The sequence below is a fragment of the Aspergillus flavus genome, chromosome 8 (genome assembly GCF_009017415.1).
Source record: "Aspergillus flavus chromosome 8, complete sequence".
Lineage (NCBI taxonomy): Eukaryota > Fungi > Ascomycota > Eurotiomycetes > Eurotiales > Aspergillaceae > Aspergillus > Aspergillus flavus.
The window spans coordinates 197823-219027 of NC_092403.1; the positions used below are offsets into that span (position 1 = coordinate 197823).

Here is a 21205-nt window from a genome sequence, read left to right on the forward strand (position 1 = left end):
CCTCCGCTATGAATCTAGTTATATATTCGCTTTTCCCCCGCCCTTTTCCAATTTTTGTGCCGAAGGTATGATATGTGCAGCGTGTTGACTAACGGCAATTAACTCCATGGTTTCGTCACATAGAAGAATTTCCATATCCATTCTTCCATCTACAATACGCTTGACCTCACTGCGCAAGTAGAGCCATCGAACACCCTTCCGTGGCAGATTTCTCTTTACCTCGGTCGACATAGATAATGTGACATGAACAGTCTGCGTAATAGGTTCCTTAGACCCATCCAGCTCTAGCTCCCTCCAGTTCGGCCTTCCTTGGATCCGAGAATCTCTTTGGGCCGCTGCGAATTCGAGCGTAGCAGCAACACTACCCATGGGTAATCGCTTTGATCGCGGGAAAAAGTTCTCCTGAACTGGTAGACTCATGTCTATAGCAAATTGTATCATCTCTGTTGTCCATCGTGCTTTTTCCTCGTCTTTCTGCACTGCACAGGATCCTTGAGGGAGGCAGTCCCAGCCAGGTAGGATCCATTGCTCTGTGAATTTTATATCAGAGGGCCAAGACTTTGGGATGAAATTTTTCACATAGGAGTGAGCACGCCGAAATCCATTTGGATGAAACGCCGTTTGGTAAGATGTCCAATCAGGGTCACAATCCATTTCCAGTTTCGATAGATCAACTTGACGGGTAGTCAAATGCCAACCGGTCTGAAGACTGATGCCCGGTAATCTGAAGTCAGAGAGCCTGAATTGTATCAGCGTCTGATTTAAAAACATTTGAAGTCCAGTTTAATTGACCAGGGTCCCCCACCATAGATCTGCAGATGCTGCAATCTTGCCAAATTGGGACGTCTCAACGCGTAGTGTGGACCATGCTTTACCGAGGCTCACTTCGCGTAACTGCATTTGGACTGGCTTTGACGCAATGATCGGACGATAGAACTGAACCAGCGATGTCCGAACATCTGTTTGCGTTCGTAGCGTCTCATGCTTCGAAGCATGAACGACGGCATATTTTGCCATCAAACTGGCTACATAACCCCCACAGCTGACTGGGGACGTTCTTTTGTTAGTCCTGTAGCCTAGATCTTTCACCTTGACAACACGGAAGGCGTGGATAAGGTCGAACTCACCTGCTCCAAATGCAATATCCGTTGGAAGCTCCATAGAAAACTGGTCGCCGGAAGGAGAGATGTCCAATGCGGTGGACAGGCTGGTTGGTAGTGCCTCTGCCATCTTTTCTCGTTGAAACAAGGGTGGGGAGAAACTTTCTATTTCGTGTATAAAACCACCACTGATGACGTGTTCGGTGCAAAGGAAAATGGAAATGAGAAACAAAAAGACACCACAGAAGGCAGCCCTAGAGCATATTAATAGTAGGCAATGGCGACTTTAGCGCAGTCCGATGCAAGGATTACGGAGCATTTCGGGGCTGGATTCATCTCTCTAGTGCCTGACCGCGGTAAAAGAACACAGATACATAAGCCCACTTGTAACCCACACTTTCCCCCCTCAGGCCCCATTTCGTTTGCTGCCGACAATGCCGACAACCAGATATTTTGACCAATGCCCTCCATTCCCATCCAATCTTCATATTGTGCCCTTGCCAAAGGTGTCTCTGGAAGGCCTTCAGAATGGAAGCGAGCACGAGAGCCAACTCTTATTCCAAGCCTGTCAGGAATGGGGATTTTTCTCGCTAGATCTGCGCCAGTCGGACAAAGGCAATGAGCTTCTAGGGGACGCGGAGCAAATGTTCGATCTGACAAGGGAAACCTTCGACCTCGACCAGTCGGTTCTTGATAACTATGCCTACAAGCCGCCTCATGACCTAACCGGGTAAGATCCCAATCACTTCGATATAGTCTTGCAACACGCTGATGATGAGAAGGTACAAGCGTAAGGGTCAACATAGGACAGATGATGGTAAAATGGATTGCATGGAGCTTTATTCCATAAACCAAGACGATATTCTTGGTAACCGCCCTCCACGAAGGAACGCCGATTCCATTGAAGCCAGATGAGCGGAAGTGCGGCAATTCATTGAGAACTCCCATTCTGTTATAGGTATTCAAGGCCACAAACCGAAATCATAACTTAGGATGTGGAGTCTCATTTCCATAACAGATATCATATTAACTTGTCTTGACCATCAACTGGGGCTTACACCTGGAACCCTCAGTGCACTCAGTCCCTTAGAACAAATCTCTGAGACATCGGTCCGATTACTACTGAGTCAGTCCCAATCTAGCCCTAAGTACGATAATATCACTCTCGGTGGGCATACTGATATTGGCTCCATCACGCTGCTATTCAATGTGGTTGGTGGACTACAGATCCTCCCGGCAGACCGTGAAAACAAGCTAGAAAACTGGCTGTATGTGAAGCCGGAACCGGGGCATGCGCTGGTGAACATCGGCGATACCCTTGTTGAGTGGACAGGTGGACTTCTGCGAAGCTCCTTGCATCGTGTTTTAACGGCCCCGGGGGAGCAGGCGCTGGTGGGCCGTCAAAGCGTGGCCTATTTGGTGCGCCCACGGAACAGTGCCTCCATGCAGAGGCTGAAGGGCGGCATTATTCCACCAGTGGAGGAGGGTCAGGATGATGAGACACGCTCGGTCAATGAATGGGCTGGATGGCGCGCTAGGCAGATCATGCTTGGCCAGCTTAAGCCACAGACAAGGGGCGGGAAGTCGGTGGTAACACCGGCGTAGTGATTCACCTACTATCGAGCCCGGACTTGGCGCAAACCTCTATGTTCGGTTGACCTTGGATATGCTTCTTGATGTAGCTGGATAATGAATGGTACATCCGATGATGGGTGATGGTTCAGCAAATGATGTGACTGCGGTTTATTCGAAGTATTATATTGTATCACAAAAGTCACGCATGCTGTCAAGGAATAAGCCCAACTTTAGTCCCATTCCTCGGGCAAAGCGTCAAAACCAGGCCTTCTTCCCAAGACCCCGGATCCCGACTCTCCAGCCCGCGGAACTCCTGCGCCATCCGGACAAGAACGTAGCTCGCTTCGGTCAATGCATAGCGCTGGCCAAGACAGATCCGCGGCCCGCCATTGAACGGCAAATATCCCCAGCGCGGTTGCAGCTTACCGTCCTCCCAGCGCTCTGGGCGAAATTCTTTTGCATCGGGTCCATAGAAGTCGGTTCGGCGATGCATCGCGTAGATATTATAGCCGACAAGGGTTCCTGCTGGGACGAAAACGGGCGAAAGGCCGTCGTTACCTCCGCCCCGTGGGAGGACTGTGTCTCGCATTGCTTTGCGTTTATTGGTAGGCACAACGGGGTGAAGACGGAGGGCTGGGGGTTTGATGTTAGTGAGAGCGAGGTCAAAGGAGTGGGAGTCCATACATTCATTCACACAGCACTGAACATACCGCAGCCCGCGAAGTTCCTCATATGTCGGTGGCCGATTCTGCAGGACAGCAACTTCTGCACGCAGCTTCGCCCAAATCACGGGATTCTTCGCTAGCATAAAGAACAGATTCCCTAGCAGACTTCCTGTTGTATCACGACCGGCCAGGAGCACATTTATCAACTCATCTACCATACGCTGCTTATCGGATGTCCGTGACGCCAGCTTATGCGATAAAATATATCTTCGTTTCGTCTCCGTCGTTCTGCTTTCTTTTTCTTCTTTCTTTGGTCCAGCAGCATAGACAGCCTCTTCAACATACTGCTGTACAAAATCTCGACAGATTCGATTACACTCGTCAGCCTTTCGATCACGGTAGACTGCATTCAACGGGCCCAGCATGTCGCGTACAGGAATAGCTTTAAGGGCATACTGTAAAGCATCTGCGAACGCGAGTCCAGACTGACTCTTCTTCAATGCGCCAACAGACTGTCCAAACAAAAGATCCGTCGCGGAATCAATCGTGTACCGGAAGAACAGTTCCTGTAAGTCCACTGTTGTACTATCCCGTGGAAGCAACACAAAGAGATCCTGCATCAACCTCTCTAACAGGCTTAGGTTGGCTACCTGCTCACGGGCGAAACTCGGCCGGATCAGCGCGCGCGACGAGGCCCAATGTTGGCCATCGGTATTGAAGATGCCTCTGCCTAATAGCGGCATAAATAGCTCGAGACGGTGTCTGAGGGTATAGTCCTTGAAGTTCAGCGATAAGACTGCTTGGATATTTTCATGCTCAATAGTCACGATGGCACTTTGATGCAGCTCTTTGACTGTGAAAGTGTTGCCGTATGCGCGAAATATCTCACAACTTCTCCCGAGAACCCGATGCTGCCTGATCGCGCGGATTGTCCCGGGGATGGTATCAAGGCCTAGGAAAGGATCCTTGCTGAAAGATCTCGCGACTGGTTGACAGCCGCAGCGGCGTGCGAACTGGCGCCGGTTGAGGAAGCGCCGGATGGATACACTTGCAATCCCCAGTGCAGCAAGCAGGAGGATTACGAGCTTTGGAAGGAGTTCCATGGTGACTAGGATATCACGAAGAATGATGAGACAGGAACAAGTGAATGTCTATTCCTCTGACGTATTTCACGCAGCAGTTGTGGTGAGACCCGTCACGTGTGAAGCCCTAGACAGAGATGTGGAAGTAAGCCTAGATCTTGGTAGAAGTTTGGTTTGCCCTGTAGGAAGTCTGCTCTTAAACTTGAAGATACCTTGTTTGGCATTTGAAATCCAGATGCTTTCTTCTGTTCCTTGTCTCATCCGCCTTGAGACTGGTTTCTTGCTTTAAAGTATCCTTGGTTTATTGCGTCATATGGGGCTTAAGATAGGTATGTAGATCCTCGATAGTGAGGCCCCCAGAGCCATATACTCTACGCTTAATAACCTGTTTTTCCTATACTTCCAGAGTGTTGAATAGCCTGTTTCGTAGGTAATTTACGCTGCTTCAGCCAGAATAGCTTGCAGTGAGATGGTCGGAATAATCAGGACAGAAAAGAATAAGGTTTATTAGAAAAAGAATATAAACTATCATTACCTCTTACTACCTCCGAAATCTAGGCAAAAACAAATTTTATATTGGCCGGCTTCTAGCTATAGTCGCGGACTAATTCGAATCAAAGGCAACCGGACAAGTCTCTGAGAGATTCTCATATCAGTGTTCGGAAGACCCCTCTGAACAAACAACGACGTCTCATTTTTACGCCATGCTTGTTACCGCACAGTCATCTTGCGCGCTTCTTCCTCGTTACCTGACAGTAAATCCTACCTGTCAACAGATATACCACATTGCCGGGGAACAAGAAAATTGATCCAGGATGGCTTCTAGAGGTCGTCGGAAGAGGCAATTGGACAAGATGGCCAATGCATAGCTCTACCTATATTGTCTATCTTTCATCACCTTGATACCTGGGAGATTCACTGACAGTCAGCTTGACAGATGTGAGCAGTGTAAGAAGAAAAAGGTCAAATGCTCGGGACGCTACCCCTGCGAGTCATGCTTGGCCCGCCATTCGCAATGCATCTTTGAACAGGCAGAAAAGAGAGTTATTGTATCTAAAAGGTAACGGTACAGTCCACAGCGCTATATTCACCCTATTTAGATATGCTATTGTCAGTTATCTACGCAAGCTACAAGAGTCCTACACCAAGAGGCAAGAAAAGCCTGTCCTGACCCGTGCGAACTGAGGGGATGTATCAATTCCGGAGCTCAATGCCGACTTGTCTCTCGGGCATGGTTAGCAGATACACTAAGATCAGCAGAGAGTACCTGCTAAATAAGTCAAAGGAGGTATGTATACTGCCGGAGCGAATGCGGCCGATGGAGAAGCTATTACGAACCCCTTGGTGTCTGCCACTTCCTTCTATCTTCAAGACGCCCCTATGCGATACCGTGAGTCAAACTATAACTTCCAAAAAAGGTGTATGATGCCTATACTAGGTTAGTTGTATACTGCTGAATTAAGGGGTCGACCTCGCTTATCGCTTTGTTCTCCCTTGACAATTCCAGGGCTAGAACCTAGAAATGTACGATAGGGTTCAAGTCGACAGAACAATGAAACGGCTCAACGCGTCACTCTCTGTTTCAGCCTTATGGTACGCTTTTCACTTCCACCGTTTTCTTAGTACATAGAACTACCTTTCAAATATTTGCTGTAATAAGACACTTCTGGCTGGAAGGATAGAACCACCTAGTAGAATTGTAACCTCTTCAACTTCGTCGGTCAAATTTTATTTCTATTTTTGGTCAAATTGGGATGTGATGGTGGAAAGTCAAGGACACCGGGCGTCAAAACTTGGAATCCACATCTCTTTGTACAAACTCGATGTCCAAACCCCACCGAACTGCCCGTCTCCAACCATTGTCAAATTATGAGTAGTCGAATTATAACTTAATAGCATGTCTGATGATTGTTTTCGGAACATTTCTAGAACGTGGACCGTGGCTACGGTTCATGAACCCTGCTATCGATGTTGCACGAAAATGGCCGGATATGATATTGATCGTGAATGTGGCTTCCAGTGCGGGCTTTATGCTTTCTTCGTCTACACTCTTCCCGCTGTCTTTCATTCTATACCTCATTCTATTGATTGTTGTCCTGAGTCCACATTAGATGGAATGAACAATCCCCACTCCTTCGTTGAGCGTTCTCTTTGTTGTCGGGCAACTAGAGAAATCGCGCACAGAGACGGATATACAAAGTAAGTACTCCGTAGAATGTTAATTAGCTCGACACGGGTTGCCGTTCTCCGATGATTTGAAATTTTCTTATTATAGAACATGGTTCCTGCCAACATCGGTGTCTATTCTCGGTATGAATGGCCCAGATCCGCCAGGACCAGGATAGCGACACGACGATCCGCTCTATAAGCCGCTCTCCCGCCATGGGTCGGCATTGCCCTAGGTATCAGGAGACCAGCCATGGCAGCATGAAAACTGTGTTGATCCGTGACACATATAAGTTTCGATCTTCGGAGTGACACAATCCTGCTATTTTCCAGTGCAACACAGATACCCTGATACCCCCTGCCTTGCAAAGCACCATGAAGATCAGCGTCGCTCTGGGCCTCATCTCACTGGCACTAGCAGTGCCTCGCCCTCCGAGCCCAGCTCTCAGTGATACAGGCGTTAGCAACTACAACAACGTTAACAATGCTGCACCTCCCAATCAACGTCCCGCGAGTCCCGCGCAGAGTAACACGCAACCTGCTACCCCGAACCCCGTCCCCGCCAACATCGAAGGTCTCGATACCTCATACAGCGTGAAATGTGGTACGCCATTACCCCTACCCCAGGACCCAGATTCATACTAATCCAGAACACACAGGAAGATCCACATTCCCGGGAGCAGACATCCACCGCGCAATATCCCTAGGTGTCGATCTAGACCGCAATGGCAAGCAACTCGGCAGTAAGATACATCCACCCTTCTACATCAACCTTCTAAACAATATACTAACAAAAGTACAGCATTTCCCCATGATTACACCAATTACGAAAACTTCAATTTCCTGAACAAAAAATGCAATGGCAAAGGTGGGCTCCGCCGGAGAGAGATCCCCATTGTTAGAGGTGGGTATTTTAATGGAAAACTGGATGCAAAGGACAACGTGTTCCGAGCTATTTATTTACATAATATTTGGGAGACGGCTGATGGGCAAGGGAAAGCGCCTGCTATATATTGTGGTACCATCTATCATCCGAAGGGAGCTCAAACGTTTCAGGGGTGTGATGTTAGGAAGGTGAAGTCATAGGAGGAGGGGCTTGGGAGAAGAGTAAATATATTCGAGTGGTAAGTTTTCACTACTCGGTCGCTGTTGATGGGGTATCCAGTGTCGAGTCACTATGCTATTTGTTTATTAGGATTAGAGGAAATGCTGTATATAGAGCCATATCTTGATAGACTGTCACATTCAGAGTTGCTTCTTGTATATATCAGTTCTTCTAGTGAAGGTTTGGCATGCGCGAACAGTCAATTTGCGTATGAATCCAAATAACCAGAGAGAAAAATAAAGAATTAATGTCTTATTTAAGCCTGAACTCAGCCTGCTCCATTATAGTCCTCATCTCACTACCAGCAACAACAGAGAACTGGTAGTACTGCTGTGTCGTTACCGTTGCCCCTTGCGGCCAGTATCTTTAACACCGACACGGAACGGAGTTTACCGCTTCGATACGAAAAGACTGCCTTGTCAATTGGCTCTAAATTCTGCCGTTGTGCCCGACATCCAATCGAAAGCACTATCATAAAGCGGAAGGTAATGAGCAGAAATCAAGATAGTTCTTCCAACTAGGTTTAGTTCTTTCTCGACGCGTTTTCTCCAACTTGGTGGAACTATAGGAACTACTCTGTACTATTGTTTTGGATCTTTTGAATTTAGGGTGGCAAAAGAATTAAGGCCCAGATCACAAGCGGCTTGTGGCGGTGTCTCATTAAGGCGCCGCTTGGGATCATATTATGACCTGTTGTTTTCTAGGGCTCTTCTGGTCTTCCACACAGCAGAAGTGGGATTCTGGCGGTGAGCATCGTAAGGCTCGAAGAGCATCTTTTGCTGTATACTATGAAGATACTTGATATGATCGATATTGAGATGGTTGATTGATTCTAGTCTACAACAAACGTCGTCTAACAACAAAGGGGGTAATATAAGAAGAATATAGTTTCAAAAACAGCCACAGTTGATGGATCACATTTCGAATCCGATCAGAGAATATTCACAAAGCGAAGGCAAAAGACAAAAGCTTAAAAATCAACATTCCAAACACAGAAGAAACACTCTAGCATCCACACATCTGCGTGGTAGGAGTGGCGCATAACGCAGCCTCCTTCTTACGACGGTTGTCCAAGACTCCATTGAGGGTATTGGTATGAGGGAGATCCGCGCAGATGCTGTCGAAATTCTTACTTGTCATTGCTGCGGTCCACGCCTGCTGCAGACCACCACAGCCAGTGTTAAATGCATAGCTGACAAGGGCGCCATACTGATTGGCGTTGAGAGCCTTGGCATTTGGCAGTGCGCATACACACTGCTCAAAGCCGGCCAGATCCTTTTGTAAGATCTCATCACCTTGAGCATTGCTGATCGGCGCCTTGATGCTGTCGCAGTCCTGTTTCGCGACACAATCGTGACCGTAGCCTGAGAAGTTAGGATAAGAGCGAAGGGAGTCGGGATAGAAAGGACATACCAATGGTCTTGTGGCCCATCATATCGTAGAAGTCGGCGCGGAAGCCCTCAACTTCACCGATGAGACTGACGGTAGCAGCGCTGGCGCCACGGCGAACAACTGTTGCTGGAAGCGCAACAGCGCTGAGGGTGAAGAGAGCAATTGCAGCGATGGAGAACTTCATTTTACTAGTTTGGTCAGGAGGATGCACGGGTAAAGTGGTTATTGTGGAATTTGTGGAAGCTCTGATCAGACTGGGTTGGTCAATCGAGGTCGGTGCTTTGCTCCCTTATATAGAATAACATGAACGGAGGCTACAGGCCTAGATACTTTATTCTCAAATCACTAGCTCATCTACCTGACGGCAGACCTCAGTGGCTCGACCCTGGCGATCACTCCTATGTTTCGCCGATCCCCTTTTAGCTCAAAATGTTTCGTGTTTTGCCCCTAGGGCTTGCAGATCCTTTAATGAGATAGATGTCGATCCCAAGGTTTATACCATTTAAAGGGGTGTTTTCAGGAGCTATCACATTTTGGCATTGCTGTGGGGATATTCTCACAGCCCCTTTTCCGACGATCGACACCATGATACTAAACCAGGTACCGGCTTGCATACTCCTTCACTGACAAAACATTGACTCCGGATTCATGGTTCCACGTTGTAGACAAATCCCATGCAACACCACGACCCTCCCCAAAGACCACTTGATATTTATACAGCGAATTATCCGGTTCCTTTGCTAGATCGGCCTTTGCAGCCTCAACTGTTCGTACACTCTTTGTGAAAGTCCTTCCTGTGACATCCTCCACTATGCGCAACAGTTCCGCATAGCTAATCGTGTCGCCCGCAACGAAAGTCGGTCGGTTATCGAATGCTACATCTGGTTCCAGGCCGAGAACAATTTCCGCGGTGAGCTTTCCAATGTCCTCGGGTGCCGTCACAGTAACCTTCGTGTCCCAGCCGCCCAAGGCGCAGATCGAGCTATTTTCCATATCGACTACACCGAAGGAGGGTTCAAAGAGAAAGCTGATAAACATGCCCGTGGAAATAATTGTCCACCGGGTCTTTGTCTGAGAGCGAAGGAGGTCGCGAACATCAAGCTGCTCATCGAAGAGATCCTGCGCGGATCCTCGTCCAATAATGTCATAATCCACACCAAACTGCCAAGGGATATAGCGAGGGACTTCAGCGGCGAGTACAGCCTGCGTTACTTTGCTTTGTGTTCCACGACCGGCAACAAAACCTGTACAGCCGATGATTGTGTCGTATCCGCGGAAGGTTTGGGTCAGCGATTCCTGAGAGTCCGCGACGAGGTCACCCGGAACAAGCTGAATGTTATGTTCGCGAAGTAGCGAGAGCTCCCGTACCTTTTGTGGTTGCGTGGACGCGATGCTGGAAGGTCGTAAGAGGACGGAAACAACAATGTTATTCAAGCGAGAATGCTGGGCGAGGGATAGTAGTACTTGCGTGCCTAGTTCTCCAGCCCCGAGAACGAGAATTTTCTTGATTGATGACATGTTCGGGTTATGGATGTACAGCAGTATCTGGGTAAGTCCTCGTCCTGGACACAGCGTTCGCATGTTTTGTATAGACTAGCCCGTGCATATTATTAATACTCGGAGACTTTATACGGAGACATATGTGAGGATTACATCGGGTGATCGGGGAGATTGGAAAACTCCGCTCCGATCCCGAGCATCTGAGATTCCTCTTTGGCATCGTGCTCAACATCTACCCTACCAGATCGTCTGAAGCTAGATTGTGTAATCACCCAATCCTGTAGGATTGTGATATCATGGCAGTAACCGTCAAGTCAGCCCCCACGCTCAGTCCACGTAAGATTCCTCTAGGACTTTCGGGATCTTTCTAGAATGCGTATGGCTCATATTCAAGATAAAAGATCATTAAAAAGCTCGGGATGGACTAGTTATTCGTATACATTCTTTTCTAGGATAAACAAGAACCGAAAACAACGAACCAACCATGGCCGAAACAACCCCACAACCACCCACAATCAACGGATCCTGTCTCTGCGGAACAATCAAATACCACATCACCGGAAGCCCAGCCCTCAAGATACTCTGCTACTGCCAAAACTGTCGGAAATCGACCGGGTCGTTGGGAATGGCCAACAGCATATATCACCGCTCGGTAAGCCTCCTGACACTTGCTGTCAAATAATGATCACTCACTAACAGTATACAGAACCTAACCATATCCCAAGGCCACGATACACTTCGCACATACAAGGATAGCGCAACTGATAGCGGTTCACCTGTTGACAGGTCATTCTGCGGGAATTGCGGGTCGAATCTCTTCTGCGAGAACAAGGAGAAGGGGCCGGGACTTGTGATCGTGACATCGGGTACGATGGATTTGGAGGATGGACAATCTTGGCAGCCGGTGATGGAGTTTTATTGCAAGGATAAGAAGACTTGGTTGGAGACGAACCTGGAGACGAAGAAGTTTGAAACTGTTCCGACGACGTTAGAAAATCTGTGATTGTATTGTAGGTGGGACTTTGGAGTAAGGGTTGCTGATCTTGGTGTTGTGAGGGGGTTTATACAGTGAGTAAGCCTTGTTTGTGGAGTTGAGTATGGTTACGCCGGTATATAGGGCATTAGGCCAACTATTTGATGCTTCGTTCGAGCATATAAGTGCAGCTAAGCAGCAGTGATGCCTCTTCTCTGGCGATCATGGTGGTTCGGTTAGTATTTCCAATTACGTCCAAAGCTTCGAGATATAAATGTAAATTGAATAAGTTCCTTAAGGTGAGAGAACTGCAAATGAGAGGAAAGGTAGTAGTTCTATATGTTACTCCACAAAATACCAACCCGGAGTATTATCGCCAATCCTCCTATTAACAGCCTACAGTACACTTAAACCGTGACTTGCACAATGAACTATGCGACTAGATCGCCGGCATGCGGTCACAGCTTACTGACTCTTTGCTGGTCTCCAAACCTGTGGTCAGAGGTTCTCGTGGCTAGCCACGCCTTTTCATCTTTTGGAGCCGTGCGGTCAAAAATATAGCGAAAGTGTTGCACCTGTTTCGGCAAGAGGTCGCTTACTTTGACTCGGCTGAAGAGCTGAAGTTCTTCACGTTCTTCGGGTGAGAGAGCGTTTGATAATTTCACAGTTCGCCTTTCCGAGAAGGCATATGAGACTCCAAGTAGGTTATACCGACGGCATAGAAAATGCTGATTCGGAGACCGCCAACCATTTGGATCCCACACCAGTTTCAGATCCCAGGGGATCGGCCGGAATTGCATTGCTTGCTCCCAGACGTCGCGCGTTTTATATCTTGCCCTCTCGCCGCTCACAGCATGGATGCAGCCAGTTGTACCGGCAGCAACGTGGGTGATAAGTCGGTCGGCGACGACATCAGCAGGGACTCCATCCAAGGTTGCCTGTGAGTCAGGGTCGGTCAAGTTTGTTCCAATGCGCATATCCCGCGACGTGCTCAATGCCATCCCAGCCGCGAACATAAGCAATGGAGCGGATAGAGGGAGACAAAAGCCGGGGTATGGTACACTTTGGGAAGGCCCGATAATCGATGGACGAACCATAAGCAACTTGTTCGTCGCCCTATGGTCTTGAAAGCGCCGAACGAGGAGTCGCTCAGTCAAGTTCTTAGCGTACGCGTATGGCCAAGGGAAATCATGCGCCTCATACACCTTGCTAGTGCCGTGTTTTTCAACCTCGGATAATTCCTCTATGACACTCGCTGAGCTGCCCGGATCATATATTCTCTCATCGACTTCAATGTCACTAGTGTGACCTGAAGGGCCGAGGTGACCGTTCGCGTATGCTGTGGAGACATATACAAACCGGTCAAGCTTTGGACATGAGAGAGCAAAGCCACCAATCATATCACTGGCCCGAATGATGACATCGAACAGACCGGCAAGAGGTTTAGCAAGGTTGATTGAAGATGCCGCATGAATAATTACATGCACATGTGTTCGCACCATGTCAAGTGTATCCTTCGTTAGGCCCATGTCTGGCAGGAGGATGTCGCCATCGAATGCTGTAACTCGCGATGGGTCGCATAGGGTGTTCAATATCGGTTCAGGTAACCATTGAGTCCAGCTAGATCGCAAGCGTCTACGCACGACGTAAGTTAGCTTTCCTCTAGTTGACATTATTTTGGACAGAACTGACTCCGGGCCTCCTCTGCAAAGCACATAGACATGCTGGACTTCGCACAGGGTCACTAAGCGATAAATGATTACCGTGCCTAGAAACCCCGGTGCTCCTGTGACGAAGATGGATTTCTTCTCGTAGTATTCGAACATCTTGAATGTGCTGTTCAATAGCTATGGCTTCAAAGCTCTAGAACGATTCCAAAGGCAAGTCAAACACGCCTCAGACGACCAAGGAAGAGTGGCAAAGGTGTTCTTTGATATGCTTATGATATATATTGTTGCTGAAATACCCTACTCCCAAATCTGATGGATGACGACATGCTGAATTTTCTTGGTCAGTACCTATACATAGTTTGAGGATGAAAAAAGCGATCTAGTAGCTCTAGGGCAAGCTGTGGCTTGGCCATAGACGTAACTCATGCTGTTAGTTGGTGTAGAGTTTGCATATCCTTGCTTGGATATTTATACCCGGGTTCTAGAAACAGGAATTCCTACAGAGCCGAAAGTAAATTGCTGATGCTACATACCCGATAGATACATTGCCACCACATTTTGCTTAGATACTTGATGTGTCTAACGTAGTAGTATTTTCCGAGTAATAGAATTCAGGTTGCTTGGTGCTAATTACATCAGATGCACTTAGGGTTAGAATGATCTAGAGGATTCATGACTACCTAGGTTCTACCTGACGCGACGGTTGTTTGTTAGTCCGGCTGAACTAGCATCTATGTATGTTCTATGCTATATTTATAAATTATGCGAATTGACAGAGCTTCTACGATTGAAATGGCGACAATTGCCTGGAGTGTCGTCGGTGCAGGAGGAGCTATTATCCTGGCTATCTTTTATCATACCGTTCGGGGAAAGAGTAGTAACGAGGACCTGTCATGGACGTGCCTATCAAATGCTTGAGTGAAGACGTTTACTTTAGCTTTCTAAGAACAGCAATCTCTTCAGTTCTTTCAATACCCCCGACACACCCTGTCGCTATTGCTTTTCTATCTTCCCCATCTTCGATCCACTTTAGAGGTCCAGGAGGAAGAGAGCTCTCGGAATTAATCCAAGATAGAGTCTGACGAATGCCCTCATCCAGATCAGGAAGCATGCCGTTTTGGAAAACAAATTCCCCCCCGAATTGTTTGGGAATGTTGACGTGATCGATGCATTTTTCCAATGTGGAGTACACCTCGGCCGATTTCAAAACCACCAGCTTCTCTGCTGTTCGAGGATCCACGAAGTTCTTAACAATGTTCCACATCATAGCAAACGAGGACGGGGCATTGCAGAGCTGTATAATTAGTGTTATGCCGCTAGTAAAGAATTGTGACTTACAATAATATGGCTAATCGTTTCAGGATAGCAAGTCGCTAAGATCCAGCTAACTTCCTGTGCAAAATCTCTCATATCCCACACCTGCTTCAACGATAGCGCAGACCCATCGACCAGATAAGTCGACTTCGTCACTGGAATAGAACTGTCCGGCCGATCATTCATCGCTGTACAGAGCGGCAAGATAAATCGCGTCAGGCTATCGTGAAAAACACAGACACGCTGTGCCATATCGGGAGATGAAGTCGCTGATGCATCCGCACATGGTATATTGCGAGTTTGTCTCCATCGAGTCATGGCCTCGTTCTTCAGATAAGCTAAATCGATCATCAAGATGGGTTGGCCTTGTTTGTCACGACGACCGGTCCAGTGAGGGTACTACACTACCTGAATGATTAGAGACAGACATAGAAAGAGAAAGAGACGTACCAATCGCCTCGTATCTTCATAATCGTCCACTGAAATGACATTGTAGAATGCGTGCACATTTTTCTCCGCGTGGAATGCAGTCGCTTCCTGGAACTGCTTGAGAGCGTCGTGCGGCTTCATTCTCCGTGCTTGGAGGAAGCGTCTACCCCATTAACAGGTCTGTATATTGAATGTCAGAGGATCCACCTACAGCAACGCTGTCTCATCGTTGATTCCATCGACAACATCGTTTCCACTTAATTCGCTCGGTCGTTTCAAGAGGCCTTGTTCGATGCATAGCTGGCTGAATGTGGCCAGGGCAGCTGCCTCATCCGCGTTAAGGCTATGCATTGTGCCACACAATTGCTAAGAAGTCAAGAGTGAAGAGTGGATGGGATATGAGAATTCGGTTCAGCTCAACCTGACTAGTAAGCGAGTCACTACGAGCCGGGAAAATAAGGAGGAGGAGGAGGAGGAGGAGGAGGAGTGCGTTGTCAGACAACGTGTCAGGAGCGGTGTGCTTTGCATTGTATTTATGTGCAGCCAACCCTTGCTGCCGGGGTTCGGTTAACCTGCATACACAGGGATAGCCGGTATTGGTACTCAAGACTTCCACCTGCATATGTGGAGCTCTAGCCGGAACCCATGATATGACACCTCACATCGGACTAAGACGAGCGCAGGGGATTCGCGAACGTGTGTTCAGGAGCCCATCCATCAACGAAAAATGCTGAAGAGCGCTTGGAGAAGCGTGTGTCTCATATACGGACTTCTCTCTCTTCCCAGGAAACTCGGCTTCCCACCATCTGCGCAATGATTGGTTGAGGGATAAGCAGGTGTTCGATAATGAGTTGGAGCTAACAGAGAGGGTACAGCTAGACTGACTATAAAATTTACTCTATATGGATGTAGTATAGTGCGACACTTAAAAAGCTCAATGATAGGCTTATCGAGAACCTATAGGTAATTATTTAAACCCCCGCACTAGTCAGATGTGGGGGTTTAATAAATTAAACATTTTCTCCCTTTTCTCCCTTTTCTTCTCTTTTCTTTTTTCTTCTTTTCTTTTAAGAGAAAGCTGTACAATGACTTCTGACAGCCTGTTACAACTGGTAAACCCATTCTCTCTAGATTCTATAACTTCTAATTGATCAAAAGTTCAGCAACCCAGATTCTATCCCATCTGACCCAAGATGGAGTCACCTTCTGGCACCGTATCTCGGGAACGGTCTGATTCATGCCGCGACGTATAGCCTGGAGGAAATCCGCAAGCATGTTGACTTTTTCATCAAGCATATTGGTCCTCATTTGGGCCCTGGTCCATTGGGAAAAGATGGCTACCAACCCCGGTATCCGTCGGCTATGACCGACGATTTGACGCCCTTTGAGCTCAGTCTGTGCTGGAAAGATCCAAAGCAACAGGGTAGGCCAATTGTTCGATTTGTCAGCGATATCATTCCTGCAGATGCGGAGAGAACTCGCATAGCGTCACTGCTGCAGTCGCAACGGTTGATTGAAGCTCTACGGAACATTGCTGAGGATACCTCCGATCTTACGCTGCATATGTTGCCAGATATTTGGAAGGCCGTCTCCCACACTTTGAAGGTTTCTGAAACGCTCATCCACTCTGGCAGTTGCTCTCCATGCGGCTCATCCTCTGCCTTTATCGCCTTCGACCTAAAGAAGTCCGTCATCAGCGGTAAATTCTACTGGCGCCTACCGTTTTGTCTCGATGTCCCTGGAACACTAAACCTAATGGACCAGGTGTTCAGTGCCTGCTTTGCGGTCCACGAATTCTTCGGCTCAGCTGTTTTCAGCACGTCATGGCACCAGATCCGCGAACACATTCGCAATCATGCCGACACTCTCTTACCGCGCATGATATCCATCGATGCGACGGCCTTTCCAGCCCCCAGAATCAAAGTCTACGTGAACTGTCGCTTCCAGGGCGAGCGCAACTTTGACTCATGGGAACATCATCTCCGCTTCAACGACTCGGTTGCCTGCCCGGAGGATTTCCGATCGACTTGTCGTGATCTCTGGAATTCGCTGACAACAAATCCACCAGAGTGGGCCCAGACGCGACCAGATGCAGGACCAAGATCTTGCCTGTTGCTCTACGAGCTGACTGCGTCTTCTGCTAAAACCACCGATGAACAACGCCAGAAGCTATCTAGCAAGCTGTACATCATGTGTCAGGAGATTCCACTCCCAGATTCGGTAATTGCGACACAGCTTCTTCGCCATTGTGAGCTGGCTGGAGATGCAGATATTCTCAAGTATGTTTGTCTATTTACCTTTGAAAACAGTATAACTGACTGTGTAGATTCTTTGCCGCCGGAAGGAAACCCACTAATTTCATTTCCGAGTATGTCTACCCCGAGTGTGAAAATGATCGAGCTAACTGTGTAGAATCGGTCTTGCTCCACGTCAAGTAGGAACCGAAGTGTCGATCTATCTCAACCCGAGTTATTTTGCCAGGAAATCCTGGAATGTAGCAGAGGACGGATACATGGCCAAGCCTCGTATTACGCTCAGCTAACAGTATTACCCGCATAATCTAGCCTATTTTTGCTCTCTGGCCCCCAATCGAGTCCTTAGATTTGGCAGAAATCGCGCAGCACCAAGTCATCTTTTCAATTGTTGTTGCATCACGTTTCTGCGGGCTTCGGGGGCATCTGGACGGATAGCAGATACGCGGTGCGTGTCTTCCCACACTTCTGTAGATATATTTACCATGTCTATATAAATGATTTGAGTGGGGTTGGATACAAGGAAGTTGGGCCTCCGAGAAGGAAGGATTGCTTATTGATTACTAGGGCTGTAGAACTAGCAGATAGCGAGGAGGTATAGTCCAACTCATATGTCACTCACCAAAGATGAGACAATGCCCCGCCCTAGGGTTCGAATACGATATGATGACCAGTCCCGTCTATGCAGTGTGCATGAACCCATGCTTTGCTATTTTCGTTGGGGACTCTCACCAGACTACGGCACGCCGTATCTAAGTTTGAATAGGGCATTATGTATGGCTATCATGGAGCAACCGCAACAACAGTCCCAAAGGAGGGAGAGAATGGAGTGTGGGTTGAATGGATACACCAGGACAATGACCAGTGAAAATGCTACGTAAAGCAAACGGAGACGACCAAGATATCAGTTCCACAATTCACACAAGATGTGCCTTATCTGACAACAATCTTAATATTACAAAGTAAAATTGAGTAGCCCGGTGAAATACTTGCCGAGAACAAGGGAAAGTATGACTATACAGAATTAAAGAAAAGATGTTATAAGCGAGTGACAAGCACCATTCCAGCTCTGCCGGAAAGAATGCTGATTAGAGTACTGAAAAGATGCAGACCATGATGGGTATCGTAAGTGCATACATAGCCTATCCACTTTGATGGAGTGCTGGTGAGGAAGGACAGCGCTGGCTATAAAAACGAGTGAGGGGCGACATGGGTCGCGAGGAGCTGAGCGATGTTGTCGAGACGTTCTTCAGCGGCGGGTATAACGTCACCTCGCTTACATTTCTGGGGCTCGGGGCTCTGCTTGTCGGCCATATCGAAAGGCAGGCTCGGGGCGCCAATCCATCTTGGCCAGTCTCGCGGTTGAGACAGTGTACCTTTGGTAGAGGCATTAGCTCACGAAACTAGGGGAAATGAGAAAATGGGATCACATACCCAACCGTGGTCATAGACCTGGAATATCGTTACAGACTGACCTAGACCCAGCTTAATCTGAGTATCATTGGCAGGAGAGTGCTCCATCTCGACGCTGTATGTCTTGAATGTGGCAGGTGCATAGGAGGCGACAATCCTGTTGTCTTCGTCATCTGGAATCGTTGACAGCTTCTTATCTTTCTCTTCAGCCGAGGATCCTTTATAGAGCGAGTTTCTACTGCCAATTCTGGGCAGTTTGGCGAGCCCGGTGACACGATCCTTGAAGGATCCCCTCGTCTTGAGCGGCGGGCGCTGGAATCCGTTATTATGGTCACCATCGTCACCGGAAGTACTGCGGGAGATATTGGGGCTCTCTGTGGCATGATCGCTATCATCGTCCGACGTGCTGCGAGGTTCACTGTTGCTCTTATTGGACTGCTGAATTCCAGGGGAGTGACAGGGTGTACTATGTTCACTATAAGTACTGCGGCGGAAATGCGTGCGGCTGTCATTGGACTGTTTCAGGTCGCGATGATGTGCGGTAATTCCATCGATAATTATCTCGTTAGGGGCGCTATTGCAGTGACGGTGGCCTCGTTTGGGCTGTTGTTTTGAACGGGTTGGCCGAATGCTCGCGACGCGCTCTGTGAACCGCCTGTAAAGTCCAGGACGGTGATCGTTTGCTTCATCGTCTGAGCTGTCGTCCGATGAACTGCAGCCATCGTAGTTCAGTTCAGTAGGCTGCCGGAATGTTGGATGACGAGAGGGTGTGCCCGCGACTGTACTGGCGTCGGAAATGCTCGAACCATCAGTATGACTCTTTGCTGGTGTCCTGTCATCCTTCGTCGCGACGTCTTGAGACTTCCCATGTAGAGCAGGGTGAATAGATGCTATTTGCCTCTCCTCTGGACTGCGATTGCTGCACACCTCGTCCTTCTCATTAGTCGACCGTAAGGAAACCACGCTAAATAATGCTGTTTTGCTTGCTAAAAATAGGTGTGGCAGGGTATTAAGGCCACTGTTTCTTTCCAAATGTGCAGACTTCGGTTCCTCATCTCTTCTCATGCGCTCTTTGGCCCTGGCTACTGCCTTGGCTCGTTGCCGCTTTCGGTATAATGAAAGTAGGACCAAGCCAGCTATGAGTCCGACCACAGCGCAAACCGCAACAGCAGCCCATGCGCTGTTGTCCAGCTTTTTAGGTGCCTGATGGCCTGTTCCGGTGCTCATCGCGGCGGTATCAGTTGCCGTGGCGGTCGCCTTGTGACTGACGCGAGTCTGCAGTGTTGTGGGTTGAGTGCTGGTACTGGTGGATTGACTGTGGGTGGTCGTCGTGTCACTCGAAGTGGTTGTCGCCTGACTGGTAGTGCTCGTCGTCGGACTGGTAGTACTCGTCGTCGGACTGGTCGGCGTCCATTGGCTGAGAGTGCTCGTCGCTGCACTTTGCGTGTTTGTCTGCAGTTGAGGTGTCTGCAGTTGAGGTGTCTGCAGTTGAGATGCCTGCCCGGCGGGCTTCCACGTGTATTGACCGTTGTCTTCTGTTGAACCTTGCTGAAGCGCAGTACTGGCACCCGGTACTTGTGCAGCCACGCCCTGGCCAGGGGCTTGCGCCACACCCAACCTCTGGCCCCAGGAGGTCTGGCCCCAGGAGCCCTGGGCACCGGTCCCTGTGTATTGCCCATTCTGATTTTGACCGTTGTTTGCAACGGGTGCCGCACTTGGAGCACCCCATCTTTGTACGACCCGGCTGGCCAGTGGCTGGTACCAACGAGCAGCCTCGACCGGGCTGCTTTCGAATGACCCCTCTACAGCTTGCATAGCGACAAGGACTTCTGTGACATACACCAAAGTGGCATTAGTTATACTCAATTGGGGGTGAGAACAGAAACAAAGAGAACGCCGGGCGTTTCGTGGCTTTGTACAAATAGATCAGGTTGGCTGATTCAATTTCGAGTATTTAGCTGAAGTTAATATGGAATGCTTCTTGCCGTATTTGGTTGTTTGTACCATGCTCTAACTTGCTCTCGAAAATTGGGATGCAGATCCGAGAATGCAAGACAGCTCAAGAATCCAGCTTCGCTACAGGCATTCATTTGGATATACGGAGTACGAACAGATCGGTGGACATCAACCACGAGGGCGAGGGGGTTGATAGTCCATATTTCCTTGCCCCTTGTCTCGAAAACCATACTTACTATGTTTACCTTTAGCTATGCTCTATTCAACATGGAATATTCGAATATCGCCGGTTCTGCTTTCCCTTCTTTCCACATGGCGTCTGCACCCCCGACGGCACTCCCTGAGCTCGAACACGCATTGGATTGCGTACTTTATCCTCATTCAGCTATATTCATTACTCTATAACCACATTTCCGCGGTCATCTGTGCACGACTCTGTTGTGTATATGTTTTTGTTTATGGAGAGCGGTTCATTTATCCGAGGAATCTGAATCATCTAGATTCAGGTTAGGGCTGCATTCCAGTTCCGACGACCCACCACGGCCATGGAAAAAAACAACAAGCTGATTGGGTCCACCCAAGAACTTGCGATGAAATCCTCAAGGGGTAGGAA

At 48.4% G+C, this 21205-nt stretch overlaps 11 protein-coding genes across 11 annotated transcripts; 4 read left to right on the forward strand and 7 right to left on the reverse strand.

Moving 5' to 3' along the window:
- Positions 1-18: 18 nt before the first annotated feature.
- Positions 19-1230, reverse strand: F9C07_2205612 (thioesterase-like superfamily-domain-containing protein; the record flags this gene model as incomplete). The annotated part of the gene is made up of 3 exons (XM_071509609.1): positions 19-739; positions 806-1046; positions 1128-1230. The coding sequence occupies 3 exons, from the start codon at positions 1228-1230 to the stop codon at positions 19-21; spliced, it is 1065 nt and encodes a 354-aa protein (XP_071367181.1).
- Positions 1231-1534: 304 nt separating this feature from the next.
- On the forward strand, positions 1535-2705 carry F9C07_2205613 (oxidoreductase; the record flags this gene model as incomplete). Its single annotated transcript, XM_071509610.1, has 3 exons — positions 1535-1830; positions 1883-1968; positions 2119-2705. The coding sequence occupies 3 exons, from the start codon at positions 1535-1537 to the stop codon at positions 2703-2705; spliced, it is 969 nt and encodes a 322-aa protein (XP_071367182.1).
- A 181-nt stretch (positions 2706-2886) lies between these two features.
- F9C07_2263418 (cytochrome P450) lies at positions 2887-4690 on the reverse strand (the record flags this gene model as incomplete). The annotated part of the gene is made up of 2 exons (XM_071510168.1): positions 3360-4690; positions 2887-3308 (listed from the first exon to the last, which is right to left on the reverse strand). Exons 1-2 carry the CDS (start codon positions 4441-4443, stop codon positions 2887-2889), a joined length of 1506 nt encoding a protein of 501 aa, XP_071367183.1. The 5' UTR covers positions 4444-4690.
- A 2142-nt stretch (positions 4691-6832) lies between these two features.
- F9C07_2286940 (Ribonuclease/ribotoxin) lies at positions 6833-7830 on the forward strand. Its single transcript, XM_041287696.2, has 3 exons — positions 6833-7192; positions 7248-7331; positions 7391-7830. Exons 1-3 carry the CDS (start codon positions 6964-6966, stop codon positions 7672-7674), a joined length of 597 nt encoding a protein of 198 aa, XP_041151693.1. The 5' UTR covers positions 6833-6963; the 3' UTR covers positions 7675-7830.
- An 868-nt stretch (positions 7831-8698) lies between these two features.
- F9C07_12227 (lysozyme-like domain-containing protein) lies at positions 8699-9269 on the reverse strand (the record flags this gene model as incomplete). The annotated part of the gene is made up of 2 exons (XM_041295653.1): positions 8699-9057; positions 9107-9269. The coding sequence occupies 2 exons, from the start codon at positions 9267-9269 to the stop codon at positions 8699-8701; spliced, it is 522 nt and encodes a 173-aa protein (XP_041151692.1).
- A 407-nt stretch (positions 9270-9676) lies between these two features.
- F9C07_2286942 (NmrA-like family protein) lies at positions 9677-10666 on the reverse strand (the record flags this gene model as incomplete). The annotated part of the gene is made up of 1 exon (XM_041287689.2): positions 9677-10666. The coding sequence occupies one exon, from the start codon at positions 10664-10666 to the stop codon at positions 9677-9679; it is 990 nt and encodes a 329-aa protein (XP_041151691.2).
- A 403-nt stretch (positions 10667-11069) lies between these two features.
- F9C07_12229 (DUF636 domain protein) lies at positions 11070-11588 on the forward strand (the record flags this gene model as incomplete). Its single annotated transcript, XM_041295644.1, has 2 exons — positions 11070-11237; positions 11292-11588. 2 exons carry the CDS (start codon positions 11070-11072, stop codon positions 11586-11588), a joined length of 465 nt encoding a protein of 154 aa, XP_041151690.1.
- Positions 11589-12016: 428 nt separating this feature from the next.
- Positions 12017-13384, reverse strand: F9C07_12230 (putative male sterility domain-containing protein; the record flags this gene model as incomplete). Its single annotated transcript, XM_041295652.1, has 2 exons — positions 12017-13193; positions 13251-13384. 2 exons carry the CDS (start codon positions 13382-13384, stop codon positions 12017-12019), a joined length of 1311 nt encoding a protein of 436 aa, XP_041151689.1.
- A 767-nt stretch (positions 13385-14151) lies between these two features.
- On the reverse strand, positions 14152-15952 carry F9C07_1915241 (CRAL-TRIO domain-containing protein). Its single transcript, XM_041295651.2, has 4 exons — positions 15183-15952; positions 14993-15134; positions 14567-14941; positions 14152-14522 (listed from the first exon to the last, which is right to left on the reverse strand). Exons 1-4 carry the CDS (start codon positions 15320-15322, stop codon positions 14157-14159), a joined length of 1023 nt encoding a protein of 340 aa, XP_041151688.1. The 5' UTR covers positions 15323-15952; the 3' UTR covers positions 14152-14156.
- A 53-nt stretch (positions 15953-16005) lies between these two features.
- On the forward strand, positions 16006-17674 carry F9C07_1915301 (dimethylallyl tryptophan synthase). The gene is made up of 4 exons (XM_041295643.2): positions 16006-16083; positions 16130-17250; positions 17298-17339; positions 17384-17674. The coding sequence occupies exons 1-4, from the start codon at positions 16057-16059 to the stop codon at positions 17511-17513; spliced, it is 1320 nt and encodes a 439-aa protein (XP_041151687.1). The 5' UTR covers positions 16006-16056; the 3' UTR covers positions 17514-17674.
- Positions 17675-18131: 457 nt separating this feature from the next.
- On the reverse strand, positions 18132-20715 carry F9C07_2224068 (uncharacterized protein). Its single transcript, XM_041295650.2, has 2 exons — positions 18663-20715; positions 18132-18599 (listed from the first exon to the last, which is right to left on the reverse strand). The coding sequence occupies exons 1-2, from the start codon at positions 20449-20451 to the stop codon at positions 18409-18411; spliced, it is 1980 nt and encodes a 659-aa protein (XP_041151686.1). The 5' UTR covers positions 20452-20715; the 3' UTR covers positions 18132-18408.
- Positions 20716-21205: the final 490 nt, after the last annotated feature.

Excerpts from the sequence above, each read along its gene's own strand:
- F9C07_2286940 (XM_041287696.2), top strand. The coding sequence starts at position 6,964 with ATGAAGATCAGCGTCGCTCTGGGCCTCATCTCACTGGCACTAGCAGTG. Across the intron at positions 7,193-7,247 it reads CTCATACAGCGTGAAATGTG|GAAGATCCACATTCCCGGGA; the intron begins GTACGCCATTAC and ends CAGAACACACAG. Across the intron at positions 7,332-7,390 it reads CAATGGCAAGCAACTCGGCA|CATTTCCCCATGATTACACC; the intron begins GTAAGATACATC and ends ACAAAAGTACAG.
- F9C07_1915241 (XM_041295651.2), bottom strand. The coding sequence starts at position 15,322 with ATGCATAGCCTTAACGCGGATGAGGCAGCTGCCCTGGCCACATTCAGC. Across the intron at positions 15,135-15,182 it reads AACGATGAGACAGCGTTGCT|ACGCTTCCTCCAAGCACGGA; the intron begins GTAGGTGGATCC and ends TTAATGGGGTAG. Across the intron at positions 14,942-14,992 it reads ATGAAGATACGAGGCGATTG|TACCCTCACTGGACCGGTCG; the intron begins GTACGTCTCTTT and ends CAGGTAGTGTAG.
- F9C07_1915301 (XM_041295643.2), top strand. The coding sequence starts at position 16,057 with ATGACTTCTGACAGCCTGTTACAACTG. Across the intron at positions 16,084-16,129 it reads CTGACAGCCTGTTACAACTG|TTCAGCAACCCAGATTCTAT; the intron begins GTAAACCCATTC and ends ATTGATCAAAAG. Across the intron at positions 17,251-17,297 it reads GGAGATGCAGATATTCTCAA|ATTCTTTGCCGCCGGAAGGA; the intron begins GTATGTTTGTCT and ends CTGACTGTGTAG.
- F9C07_2224068 (XM_041295650.2), bottom strand. The coding sequence starts at position 20,451 with ATGCAAGCTGTAGAGGGGTCATTCGAAAGCAGCCCGGTCGAGGCTGCT. Across the intron at positions 18,600-18,662 it reads ATTCCAGGTCTATGACCACG|GTACACTGTCTCAACCGCGA; the intron begins GTTGGGTATGTG and ends CCTCTACCAAAG.